The 12369-nt window shown below is 45.2% G+C and overlaps 1 protein-coding gene across 2 annotated transcripts in view; it reads right to left on the bottom strand.

Annotated features, from left to right (window-relative positions):
* Window positions 1–12369, bottom strand: part of LOC135401479 (endothelin-converting enzyme-like 1) — a 37947-nt gene that overhangs the window by 2781 nt on the left and 22797 nt on the right. The window contains exons 16-23 of one of the 2 annotated variants that reach the window (XM_064633919.1): window positions 4588–4694; window positions 4081–4139; window positions 3947–3998; window positions 3813–3880; window positions 3421–3551; window positions 3275–3328; window positions 2863–2967; window positions 2729–2805 (exon numbers count right to left, since the gene is read on the bottom strand). In XM_064633919.1, coding sequence (XP_064489989.1) covers window positions 2729–2805; window positions 2863–2967; window positions 3275–3328; window positions 3421–3551; window positions 3813–3880; window positions 3947–3998; window positions 4081–4139; window positions 4588–4694 — 653 coding nt within the window. Of the gene's footprint in view, window positions 1–2728; window positions 2806–2862; window positions 2968–3274; window positions 3359–3420; window positions 3552–3812; window positions 3881–3946; window positions 3999–4080; window positions 4140–4587; window positions 4695–12369 lie in introns of both variants that reach the window. The other variant, XM_064633918.1, reaches the window with a different exon arrangement.

Raw genomic sequence — 12369 nt, 5'->3', positions numbered from 1 at the left:
ACCAAAACAAAACAACAAACAAACACACAACCCCAAACAAACAAAAGTACATTCCCCATCCCCCATTCGGTTGTTTGTTTTTAGCGTGTTCGGGTTCTTTTCATGCTGAACATCCAGTAAAGCTTTTTCTTCCCTCTCTCTGTCTCTCTTCCTCTCTTTTTTGTTCGTAGTGACCAGACATGCACAGAATACTGCGCAAAATAAGATGATGCTAAATACTCAAAACTGAAAGTAATTTGAGTAGAGTACTAAATACTCTAAGAAGTATTTAAGATACTCTTTAAAGCACTTTCGTATTAGCAGGAAGTGAAACCCGTATTTTGATAGTGGCCATACAAATGTAAGGAATAAACTTCATCCGCCATAATTAAGCATGTCTTTTTGTGGACTTTGGTGAACTTTGGTGAAGTAATCTTTGGTGATATGTTCCGACGCAAAACTTCGTAGTCCCTCCTGTATGTCAGCTTGGGTTGGTTTGCTTGTTTGTAAGGGGAAAAAAATAGGAGAAACTGAACTGGTCTTCCGACTTGTTCTGCTTTCCTAAGGTAAATTCTCACCCCCACCCCCCACTTCTCACGTGATCTACCCGCAAGTTCGCTATTTACTATTCACATGTTCGCTATTCAACTTCTGGCGCGTGTTTATTGCTTTGGTGACCAAGGAAATAAATGCTGGGATTATCCTTTACCTAATCCCTGGGAGTATCACCTGGCAATATTAACAGCAACCGTTCTCTGACGAAGGGGTCGGGCTATTGACAAGCAAAGGCCAAGCGTGGGACCAGCCTATTGTACCAGACGACAAGATGCGAGAGTTCAAAAAAAAAAAAAAAGGGGGGGGGGGTTAAGATTCAGTGAACTGAAAATCTGGACACGGTGGGGAAGTGTGCTGGATACGGCTTGACGAGTATACTGTGGAGCAAATATTGAAAAAAGTATTTTAAATACTTTTAAAATACTTGTCGCAAGTAGTATTGAGTAGAATACCAAAATACCGAAAAGTATTTAAAATACTGTATTTTGAGTGCGTACTCAAGATAGGTACAAGTACAGGGTAACGTTTCAGGTTAGCAAACCCTATTGCTTGATATATTAACTGTTCTAAGGTAAAGGACGAAGATGCACGATGACCTGGGCGAGCCACTCCTTAAGATGAAGGCCGTTGTCTATGTCAGCGTTGCGTCTGGGCTGAAGTACACGCTCTGTCACTGGCACATGCGCGTCGAACAGTGAAAGGCTTAAGTACGCACTAAAGGCCTCCAGCGGAAGAGAGGGATGGAAGGTTTTACAATGTCCCATGGGAACAGTGGACACATCATAAAGGTAATGAGCGCAAAACACTAAAGACGAACACGAGAGAAGAGGACGCGACGAACGCAAACTCTCAGTTGTCTTTATTTGGCCTTGGCCGAGCCCACTTTTTCCTGGCATAGGGCAAATAAAGACAGTTGACAGTTTGCTCTCGTCCCGTCCACTTATCTCGTGATCGTCTTTGGTGTTCGCGCTTATTACCTTACTGATATGCACCAACTAGCCAAACAACGAACTCTACTCAGTGGAAACATGTTGGTAGAAAGGTGTCGCATACGTAGGGATTCGATTGTGGCGACTCCGGTGACCAGCTGAAGCAGACGGAGACAGAGGAAGCTTTCGCTTACACAGCAGTAGACACCGAGGGGAAAGTCACAAAGACATTCGAGGTACCTCGACCACTCGAGATCGACACGTAGCTCAGCGAGTGCTCCCAACCATCGCCAGCTGAATGACGGAGTTGAGCAGCTGGACGCGTGGCAAGCGAGCAAGTACTACAGGAGGCATTGCGGGGCAGCAGATAGAAGAAGAGGCTTCTGGTCGCATGCGACATGGCTCTTTAGCTAGAGACGGAACTCATCCTGAACTTTTCTTGCGTATAATAAAACAGGTTGGTCGAGTAGCTTGGATACTGCCTGATAGGCTGATATGCTGCGAAGCAAGAGACCTACGGCTTCTGTCTATATCACTATATCAGCTCTGCCTGAATCACGGTCATGTGGACTCATAACCAAGTTATCCAGCAGCTACCAACTGAATCGTATGTACACCCATACCACACCTTTCACCACCAGCACGAATATTTGCCTGCTACCACAACAAAATCTGTCTCTCTCTGTCTTTCTGTCTGTCTGTCTCTCTATCTTTCTGTCTGTCTGTCTGTCTGTCTGTCTCCCTCTCTCTCTCTGTCTGTCTCTCTCTGTCTGTCTGTCTGTCTCTGTCTGTCTGTCTGTCTCTGTCTGTCTGTCTCTCTCTGTGTGTGTGTGTGCGCGCGCGCCAGGGTATAGTGCTCGGAGATTCTATGTCTTGTCATGTGGTATTGTCATGGTCATGTCGCTAGTGCGTTCCTCTATGACATGGAGGAAAGCACCAGCGACATGACAGGGTGGATACAGCGTCTACCCCTTGGTAGTAACTGCACGTAACTGGACGTAATAGGATCGTGCCACCGGCCGTGCTGCCTGTGGTTTCGCTAGTGAATTATCCAGAGAGATGTCGACACAGTTTCCCGTGAAGCCGTCCTAGTAACGCATAATAGCCCCCGTCTTCTTCCTGCGCCATCATCTCTATCTGACCATGCCTATACACAGCTCATGTCCATGGAAAATCGGTAGTGCCTCAGTTATTCATTGCCCAATGCCCACACGTATTCGACTCATTATAATCTCATACTTGCACGAGTCTAGAAAATAGCGTACCTCAAATCAGGAGGGGGTTCGTTGGTGTCCTCGATGTAGTACGGTTCGTAGACCTTTCTCTTCGTGTGACACCAGCTCTGCACAGTGATGGCAGACAACTTGAAACACGTTCTTTTTCCAATAGCGAAAATTACCTTCGCAAAATATAAGAAGAACAGTTGGTTCTGGGTGAAGCGCACGCGTGGCAATGAACTGAATTCCGCTTCGCCCTCGTACATGGCCATGAACGTTCTGTAAGCCTGGATGCGAAGCACATGATCAGTCCAGAACATAGGATGAAATCATCACGCACGAGGCTAAAATTAACGCGAAGAGCTTAAGTGCCACGACGCACTAATCAAATGCTCTTTAAGACTAATTACTCAAAATACAAATGTCTCCAGTGGACATTATGGCTCTTCCACGATTTTTCGAAAGAACCCGCAAAACTTCATAGTTTCTGATTCTCTAAGAGTTAGTGACGTCACCGAGAGCTCTGGCGTCTACCTCCTAGGAATAGCACACGTAATTGCACTTGAGCCAACACTGGTCTCCCCTTCACAGTACCTTGAAGACAGCTGGCAAAGCGGTGGACCCGATGACCAGTTCTCGGTTGATTGTCTGTGATAAGGCGACATTTCGAGTTCGTACCTTTCCGGTCGAAAGATAAAAGCATTTATACAAAACAGGCCTTTCGGATATCTATGACGTACCCTGTCCATGAGCTCGTTATTGATGGTACGTCGAAGCATGGACTCGAAGCAGTTGACAAGGATCCGAAACTTCGCAGATGTGTCTCGGAAATACCACTTTCGCAGGCTACCGTTCTCGTCAATCATGCTACCTACATGGTATTGATATAGGTATTGATTGATAAACATTGGTATTGATAGATCTTTTTGCTGACGCCATAACCGCAAGCAGAAGCACTGAATTTAGAACATTTTGCTAATATCTTTCTTGCTGATACCTTCGACCTTATAACATTCCTGTATTCCATCGAATGTGGGAACGGCATACGTCGTTATTTACTTCGATTTCTTAAAAATATGTTCACATTAAATCAATCGATTACTTCCCGCAATACTACATAAAGGAGGCTCACCACTGAACATAATGCCTCGAAGCATCTCATGTGCGACCAAATAGCCAAATGCGCCAAAGTTAATCGATCTGAAAATTAGGGAAAGTTAGTTCTTACTGGAATTATGGCCATTAGGTTCCTCATGGCAAACTTACGGACTGAGTTCTGGCGTCAGGATTGTCGGCCTTGCAATAAGCGTCGGTACGACTGGTATCGGGATGAACAAAGCGTTCGTTGAAAGGTACACGATAACACATCCGTTATGGCTTTCACAATACGAAGTACTTACTAATAGCATTTCTGTAGACATCATATGTTATGCTAAGACGCAGTTGCGGAACGGCGACCCTAGAAGATGGACAACTCTTTCATACTCCGATAATGAGAGGGTCAGTACAACGTGCACTTGCGTTGTCCGGACAACGGTGTATTGTTAGTCTCGTTTATCGTAGAATACTCAAGAACAATATACGTTTGATACATACAGCTGCGTGTTTCGATTTAAAAATGACAGCTGCTCGAAATGCACCAGCAGGTTCTTCTGGTGCAGGAACGCACCAGGCATGATGTATTGTCATTATTTCTTACCGGAAATGTCGCCACCCCTGTGGGGCGCTCAGTCACCGATGCATTATAACACTCGAACAGAAAAGCAAAAAAGAATATGCCAAAAAATGCCAGTTTAATGTATGTGGTTGCCGAAGCATTGATGCTATTCCGGAGAGAACACGCTCCTGCTTTCTCGTAATGTCGCGATAATGGACTTGCCGTGTGTATGCCTTTCCCAGCAACTTACCCGCCTGCGTAATTGAGGCGCCCAAGGGTGCGCCAGTGGGCTTTTGCTTTGGCCTGCAGGTAGATGACCAGATTGTTCAGGTAGTAGCTGTCTTCCAACAACACGTCCTGCGTGCAAGTAAGCAAAAATGATGTGCGTTCAAATTCACGTTTCACGGTGTATGTCCAGAATGGTCAACAGTCCCCGTACCAGTCAAAAGAATGTGGCCTTTGTGTATGAACTAGCCGTCGACAGGGATCAGTATATTATCTTCTTATGCTTGTCGGGCAACGTCATTTCAGATTTCAGATATTACGATGGAGGGTCTGTTGTCACTCTTTTTATGCCCTTTATTGCTGTTCTATCACTGGAGTGATAAATTTATCTTAAACAGGCATATCACGCACGCATCGGAATTTGCATACTGTAAATACATGCGGATCTGTCGGTTTAAAAGCTAGTTACCTCCTCACTGACAGCGCGTCTACCGTCACACGAATCCCATTGTTCTTTTCGCTCGAACCCAAAAAACGTTCAGCACGATAGCTTTTACAGACAGTTTGATATGCTTCACTCTCAATGGAAATAAACGTCAAGTTGGCACAATTACCCCATTCTCAATTCTTGTAGACCGCGAAGAGTTCAGCGCGACTACGTTTGAGACCCCTTTTGAGTTCCTTCGCCGCTCAATTTTAATAAACGTCGAGTTATAGCACAATTCTGGGACCTGTCAATTCATGTTACCCCCCCCCCCCCCTCCCCTGCTCTCCTCCCCTGCTCTCCTCCCCAAAAAAGGCAGCTTTGCCAACTCTCAGTTTGGCGACCTGTCCACATACACAGACATCTTCCCGTTTGGGGTTGTCAACGAACATCGCCATCTTGTCACGCACTTGAAAAGCAACCGAGAAGTATAATATATAACCTGATCGAAAAGAATGGTCCTCGATCGCGCGCCCTCTTTGAGATATGATATCCTGAGCAACAGTATAACTGTGCAACATGATACGTACATGTAGGCACCGAGGGAGCTGCACCCTGCGCGTGTGACTGCGAAAAATTATATGTTCTTTTGAGGTCACTATCGCTACGCCTTTGTTCACGCGACGGTGTGTATATGATGACAGCACACAATACCTACCGCTCTGCATTTGTGTATAGTATAGCAGTGGTTGCGTCAAAAACGAATAATTTTAAAGTGGCGCGGGGTCAGAGTCGCAGGCCAGTATTGTGCACGGCTTCATAGCTTTATAGAAGCATATAGCACTAATGAAGGTATATACCTTCATTTTTGGAAAATGTAATGCGACCTGGCTCCTGGGAACAGAAACGTTATCGAATTACACGGTATGTCAAGTACCGCCCGTTGTGATAGTTTGCGAACATCGTTCGGTTCTTTGTCTTACGTTTTCATCATTATCTAAATAACTAGCAAAAATGTAATCACTAAGTCGCGTACTCAAGTATGTTTCATATATTTCGTACACTTGTCGTACCCTGAATCTTCACACATGCCCTCGTTTTAATGTGTTTGTCCCTATTTATTTTGCCCTTCTTTCTTGCGAGCTCTGTGTTTAATGAAGTACACGCAGTGAAGCTTTCAGCTGTGTATTGACACAAGCTTTCATGCAGTTCGGCGACGGCCCCTGTCGGAGATCGCAAGCACGAAGATACATTGCATAAAACCCTCATCACTGCATGAAAGCTTGTGTCAATACACAGTTGAAAGCTTCACTGCGTGTACCTGATTGTGCGTGTGCGTCTGGGACGCTGACTCCCCTTGGAAATACCTCTGCAGGCCATTTACTTCAGGAAATATAGCTATGGAACGTCGAACAACATTATTTAATATTCATTGCGGACAATGTCGCGACGAGAAGAGGTACAAGGTACTATGTACATTAGAGCACTGCACGGGCCGACTTTTCCGGGCCCGACCCGGCCCGGGCGCATCGACAAATGGCCCGGCCCGACCCGGGCCCGGACCTTCATATTTTTATGCGGCCCGGCCCGGCCCGGCCCGGTGACCCAGTGACTAGAGCCCGGCCCGGCCCGGCGTCTAAGCAAATAGAGCCCGGCCCGGCCCGGCCCGGTGACCCGGCGACTAGATCCCGGCCTAGTATTTCCAGCCGCGACGTACGCGTTTCTGGCGATTATCAAACAAATTTATAAGTAAATTTATAAGGAGAGAAGACAAACATACAAGTGATGGCGGTTTAACACCGTAACCGCACGAGACCAAATTAAATCCAGAACGCACGGGGCGTTATCGTAAAGGCCTGTTCCGACATATAGCGATTTGATATATAGCGCTACAAAATAGGGCGATATTTTCCTCCTCGTAGGGCTCGGAAACACTAAAAATTAGTGCTTGCCGGAGTTGAGCTTCAGTCAACTTTTTCAGCGCTAATATTAGCAATACATTCGTGTTGGCCAATCAGGAGGCCCTTCAGTGGAGCTGTTTTGCTTCCGCATTTCACGGCATGGCGACCGCATTGGAACCGGCGAGTGTGTCATCCCAAATGCCTGATAATTTTTCTGATTGTCCTTGATAAGGTGCTCAGTCAGTTGATCGAATTTTTCCGTCGCTGTCGAACTCTGGAGGCGTCATGCTGGGAGAGACCGGAAAAGATAACTTCCACTAAATTATAGCACTTGCGCCGCTGTGCAAGTGTGAACCGTCCGATAACAGTGAGCGCTGTTTTTGCGTGCTGTTTTGTAGCTCTATATTAGCGCGCAGCTATATGTCGGAACAGGCCTTTACACTGTCAAAATTTTGCGGAGATAGAGCATGCTGTCGACAAACTGCTTCTCCCAGTCCCTATCCCTCTGACCAAGCTTTGCCAAAGTGATTGTGAAATATGTGAGGAGTGAGGAGCAATGTAAAGTGGCTTGGAGAATGTTCTAGAGGGTCGAATCATATGCATAATGCAGTACCCTTTGCTTGTCTTTGCAAAATATGCACAGGAATGACGCAAGCGCATGATGATATGAACTAATGCATCTCCAATGTGTGGAATTAGCTGCGTGGCCCGGCCGGGCCTGACTCTCGGGAACATATTTGTCGGACCGGGCCCGGCCCGGCCCGCGGTGGTGGCGTATTTTAACGGCCCGGGCCCGGCCCGGCCCGCGGTGCTGGCGTATTTTGTCGGCCCGGGCTCGGCCCGGCCCGGAGCACACAGCCAATAACAAGCCCAGCCCAGCCCGCGGGCCGGGTCGGGCCCCTGCCGGGTCGGGGGCCCGGGCCCGTGCAGTGCTCTAATGTACATATCCTGAAGCAAGCCACCATGCCTTGACTTCTACAGTCCACCACTTCTTTTTTTCTTTTTTTTTTTCGCTCTAGCTTGATATGGCCATCTGGGGCAAAATGAGACAATCTGCATTTTTGAATTTCTTGTTCCGCGTTTATTTTAGACCGGCTACGTCCGTTCTGCATGACCTGCTGCTAGACCTATGGCTAGACCTTTTTTTTTAACACGAAAAATAAATTCATATTCAATTGCAAATTTCTGTCTCATCTTGCCCCACCTTACCCTATTCCGTAGAGGAACTAGTCCCGATGCGTTGTGTCCGTCCGTCCGTAACACCGTCACCTTCTCACCCCAAAACTTTCTCCCAGACCACGAGACAGTCATGCCACACCACAGCACGTGACAGCACAAATTCATTCTCAAGGACCATCAAGCAAAGACGACCTTCTATTCGAAACCAGCTATATAAAGATAACTGGCAACCATATCAAACCCAAGCAGCACAATGTACTGAAAGTCGAGTGCAATAGGGGTGGACGGTATGTGTCTTATCAACGTTCTTTAGCTTCATCAGTCTGTTCAAGGCCTTCCACCTACCCGTCCACCCCTATTGCACTCGACTTTCAGTACATTTTGCTGCTTGGGAAATTTCAATTCCGTCAGTCGCAGGAAACGTATCAAGTTTTGTAATCGTATTTCTATGCGTCATGTCGCAGCCAACAGAGATAAGGCTTTCTGTATATTTCGTTGCTGTGCATGATTCCGCGTGCCTTTGGCATGTGCGCATTTCCGGCACGATGCTCTTCAGTTTTCTACTTGGGTTACCGTGTATGATGAAAGGAGAGCAACTGCAATAGCTGAAAAGCATTTTACGCATATTTTTATGGACGACGGACGTGCATGAGTTGTTCCTAACAAAAAGCTTTTCGCGTGCATATTTCAATATATAGATTTAGTGCATTACCAGATTTCAATATATAGATTTAGTGCATTACCAGACGTGGGCCAACGCATTCGCGTGTTCCAGGACTTATAACGGGTTTATCTTTTCTGGCATGTTCATATTCATAACTGAGGCAACGTTCTTGGGATGGGGATTCGATTTTTTTTTTTTTTAGTTTCTTCAGTTCAACTAATAATCGTTAGAAATTTGAAAGCGCGTCCCGATTTATCTTTTTGTGTACGTGTGTTTCCAAGGGTATTGTCGCAATTAATTTCATAAAAGTTGAGCCACACCTGCTGACCCCTGTACGCTGAGAGCACTAAGGGAGAATGTAAAAGTAAAACTAAAATTATATGGCCAAAAATGCTAAAATTTACCGAAGAACCGCTGAGCTAACGCTAGCAAAAACATTTCAAAGGGGTTCCGGAGATTTGTCGTAAATCGGAGTCGGATTATAGTCGGATTATCCCAATAGTCGGATTATCTCCGATGAATAGAAGGATTAGCCATTGTGTAGGGTACACCACTAGAGGGCGCTACGAGCGACGCCTCACCACTAGGGGCCGCTGCTGTCGCATTCCGCGGATGACGTCATTGCTCCTTCGGGGAGCATGGTGAGAGATAGCGGGAGGCATTGGATGGCGATGCGAAATAGAGCGCCCCCTTGTGCAAGGCTGTGGTGGCGCTGCGGGCGACATGACAGACGCTCTCGGTGGCGGCTCTCCACGGCGGTGTCATGGTCTCGTGACCGCGATACGCGGCGTCGGCGGCAAAAGGGTTTTGGGTCCAGCGTTGTGTACGAGTCTTTGAGCGAGTTTATATTAATCTCACTCCGTTTATTGTTCAACTGATGGTTGTTGTTTGAGAGCTCAATTGCTATGCTGTGAGATTGGGGTGTACGGCACGCATACGGCATACAATATAAATAAATAAATATAAACAAAAGGACGTGCACGATAAATTACGCCACATTATTATGGCTTCCCGTGTTGCTACACTTTGCATTATAAAGGCGCTTTCGCTAACCAGTCCGTTCACAAACAGCCGTGTGCATCCCTTGGTGTATTTATTAGACTTGGATACTTTCCTTTTAATTGCCTAATAACGCTTTTGTGACTCGAGCGCGTATATTAGAAGGCTCCAGACTCGCGCAATATTATTTTGGTGATGGCGCATATGTTCAGACAAGAGCGGAGGAAAGTTGTTCCCCCCCATTTGCTTTATGTATTTATTCACCTCAGTATGTCATTCTCACATACTAGTTTAAATTTAATTAGCGATTAGTAATACTGCAGTATATGCAATTTAGCACACTACAGTGCTGTAAGATATATTGTACAAGCGCCTTGGCTGCAGAATCACTGGGTGGATATCTGTAAAATTTTAGTGCCTTCTTTTCTGTGGTGGTCACTGTCACTAATAGGGATTCAGTTAAGTGTTGTGGCAATTCCAATGTAAACAGTCATCTGCTATATTGGAAAGTGAGTGATTATGGTCAAACAAGTCAATTAACATGATACCTTCTACAATACCATCTGTGATTCCTAAATGTCAGTATACAACAAGTCAGTATATGACAAGGTATGAAGAAAGGTTAACGTAGTGCATGCTATTCAAAGCAAGTTCTTCCACACCCCCCCCCCCCCATCTACAAACACCCAGAAAACAAAAACAAAAAAACTGGTCTTGGGTTTGCCTCTGGAAACATAATTTAACTACACAAATGCAGATATGTGCAGCCAAACACATTTGCCATAAGGAAAGCGTGAAGATTATTGCAGTTGCAACGGTCATGTCAGTAGGTCATGTACATCTTGGTATTTTCGAAATTTCCCAAACATTTCCATGTCTTTTATATTCAACATGCTGGACATCTAGTGTGCAACACCTGATATCGAATCAAAATCTGAGCCAGTATTGGGTCATGAACACACCGGTGTAACATGAGCAACAAAAAGGCAGACCACATGTCAACAAGTTGCAAACCGTTGTTTCATCTTGCACATTTGTCATGCTCATCTAGGTATTTTTGAAATTTCTCAAACATTTCCATATCTTTTATATTCAACGTGCTGGACATCTAGTGTGCAACACCTGATATCGAATCAAAATCTGAGCCAGTATGGGGTCATGAACACACCGGTGTATCCTGAGCAACAATAAGGTAGACGGCATGTCAACAAGTTGCAAACCGCTGTTCCATGTTGCACATTTGTCATGCTCATCTAGGTATAAAAGATACGGAAATGTTTGAGAAATTTTAAAAATACCTAGATGAGCATGACAAATGTGCAACATGGAACATCGGTTTGCAACTTGTTGACATGTGGTCTGCCTTTTTGTTGCTCATGTTACACCGGTGTGTTCATGACCCAATACTGGCTCAGATTTTGATTCGATATCAGGTGTTGCACACTAGATGTCCAGCATGTTGAATATAAAAGACATGGAAATGTTTGGGAAATTTCGAAAATACCAAGATGTACATGACCTACTGACATGACCGTTGCAACTGCAATAATCTTCACGCTTTCCTTATGGCAAATGTGTTTGGCTGCACATATCTGCATTTGTGTAGTTAAATTATGTTTCCAGAGGCAAACCCAAGACCAGTTTTTTTGTTTTTGTTTTCTGGGTGTTTGTAGATGGGGGGGGGGGGGGTGTGGAAGAACTTGCTTTGAATAGCATGCACTACGTTAACCTTTCTTCATACCTTGTCATATACTGACTTGTTGTATACTAACATTTAGGAATCACAGATGGTATTGTAGAAGGTATCATGTTAATTGACTTGTTTGACCATAATCACTCACTTTCCAATATAGCAGATGACTGTTTACATTGGAATTGCCACAACACTTAACTGAATCCCTATTAGTGACAGTGACCACCACAGAAAAGAAGGCACTAAAATTTTACAGATATCCACCCAGTGATTCTGCAGCCAAGGCGCTTGTACAATATATCTTACAGCACTGTAGTGTGCTAAATTGCATATACTGCAGTATTACTAATCGCTAATTAAATTTAAACTAGTATGTGAGAATGACATACTGAGGTGAATAAATACATAAAGCAAATGGGGGGGGAACAACTTTCCTCCGCTCTTGTCTGAACATATGCGCCATCACCAAAATAATATTGCGCGAGTCTGGAGCCTTCTAATATACGCGCTCGAGTCACAAAAGCGTTATTAGGCAATTAAAAGGAAAGTATCCAAGTCTAATAAATACACCAAGGGATGCACACGGCTGTTTGTGAACGGACTGGTTAGCGAAAGCGCCTTTATAATGCAAAGTGTAGCAACACGGGAAGCCATAATAATGTGGCGTAATTTATCGTGCACGTCCTTTTGTTTATATTTATTTATTTATATTGTCGTATGCCGTATGCGTGCCGTACACCCCAATCTCACAGCATAGCAATTGAGCTCTCAAACAACAACCATCAGTTGAACAATAAACGGAGTGAGATTAATATAAACTCGCTCAAAGACTCGTACACAACGCTGGACCCAAAACCCTTTTGCCGCCGACGCCGCGTATCGCGGTCACGAGACCATGACACCGCCGTGGAGAGCCGCCACCGAGAGCGTCTGTCATGTCGCCCGCA

Source organism: Ornithodoros turicata, chromosome 7, assembly GCF_037126465.1.
Source record: "Ornithodoros turicata isolate Travis chromosome 7, ASM3712646v1, whole genome shotgun sequence".
In the NCBI taxonomy this organism is placed as follows: Eukaryota; Metazoa; Arthropoda; class Arachnida; order Ixodida; family Argasidae; genus Ornithodoros; species Ornithodoros turicata.
Note: the sequence above shows the minus strand (reverse complement) of the source record. Positions and strands in the feature narration are given on the sequence as shown.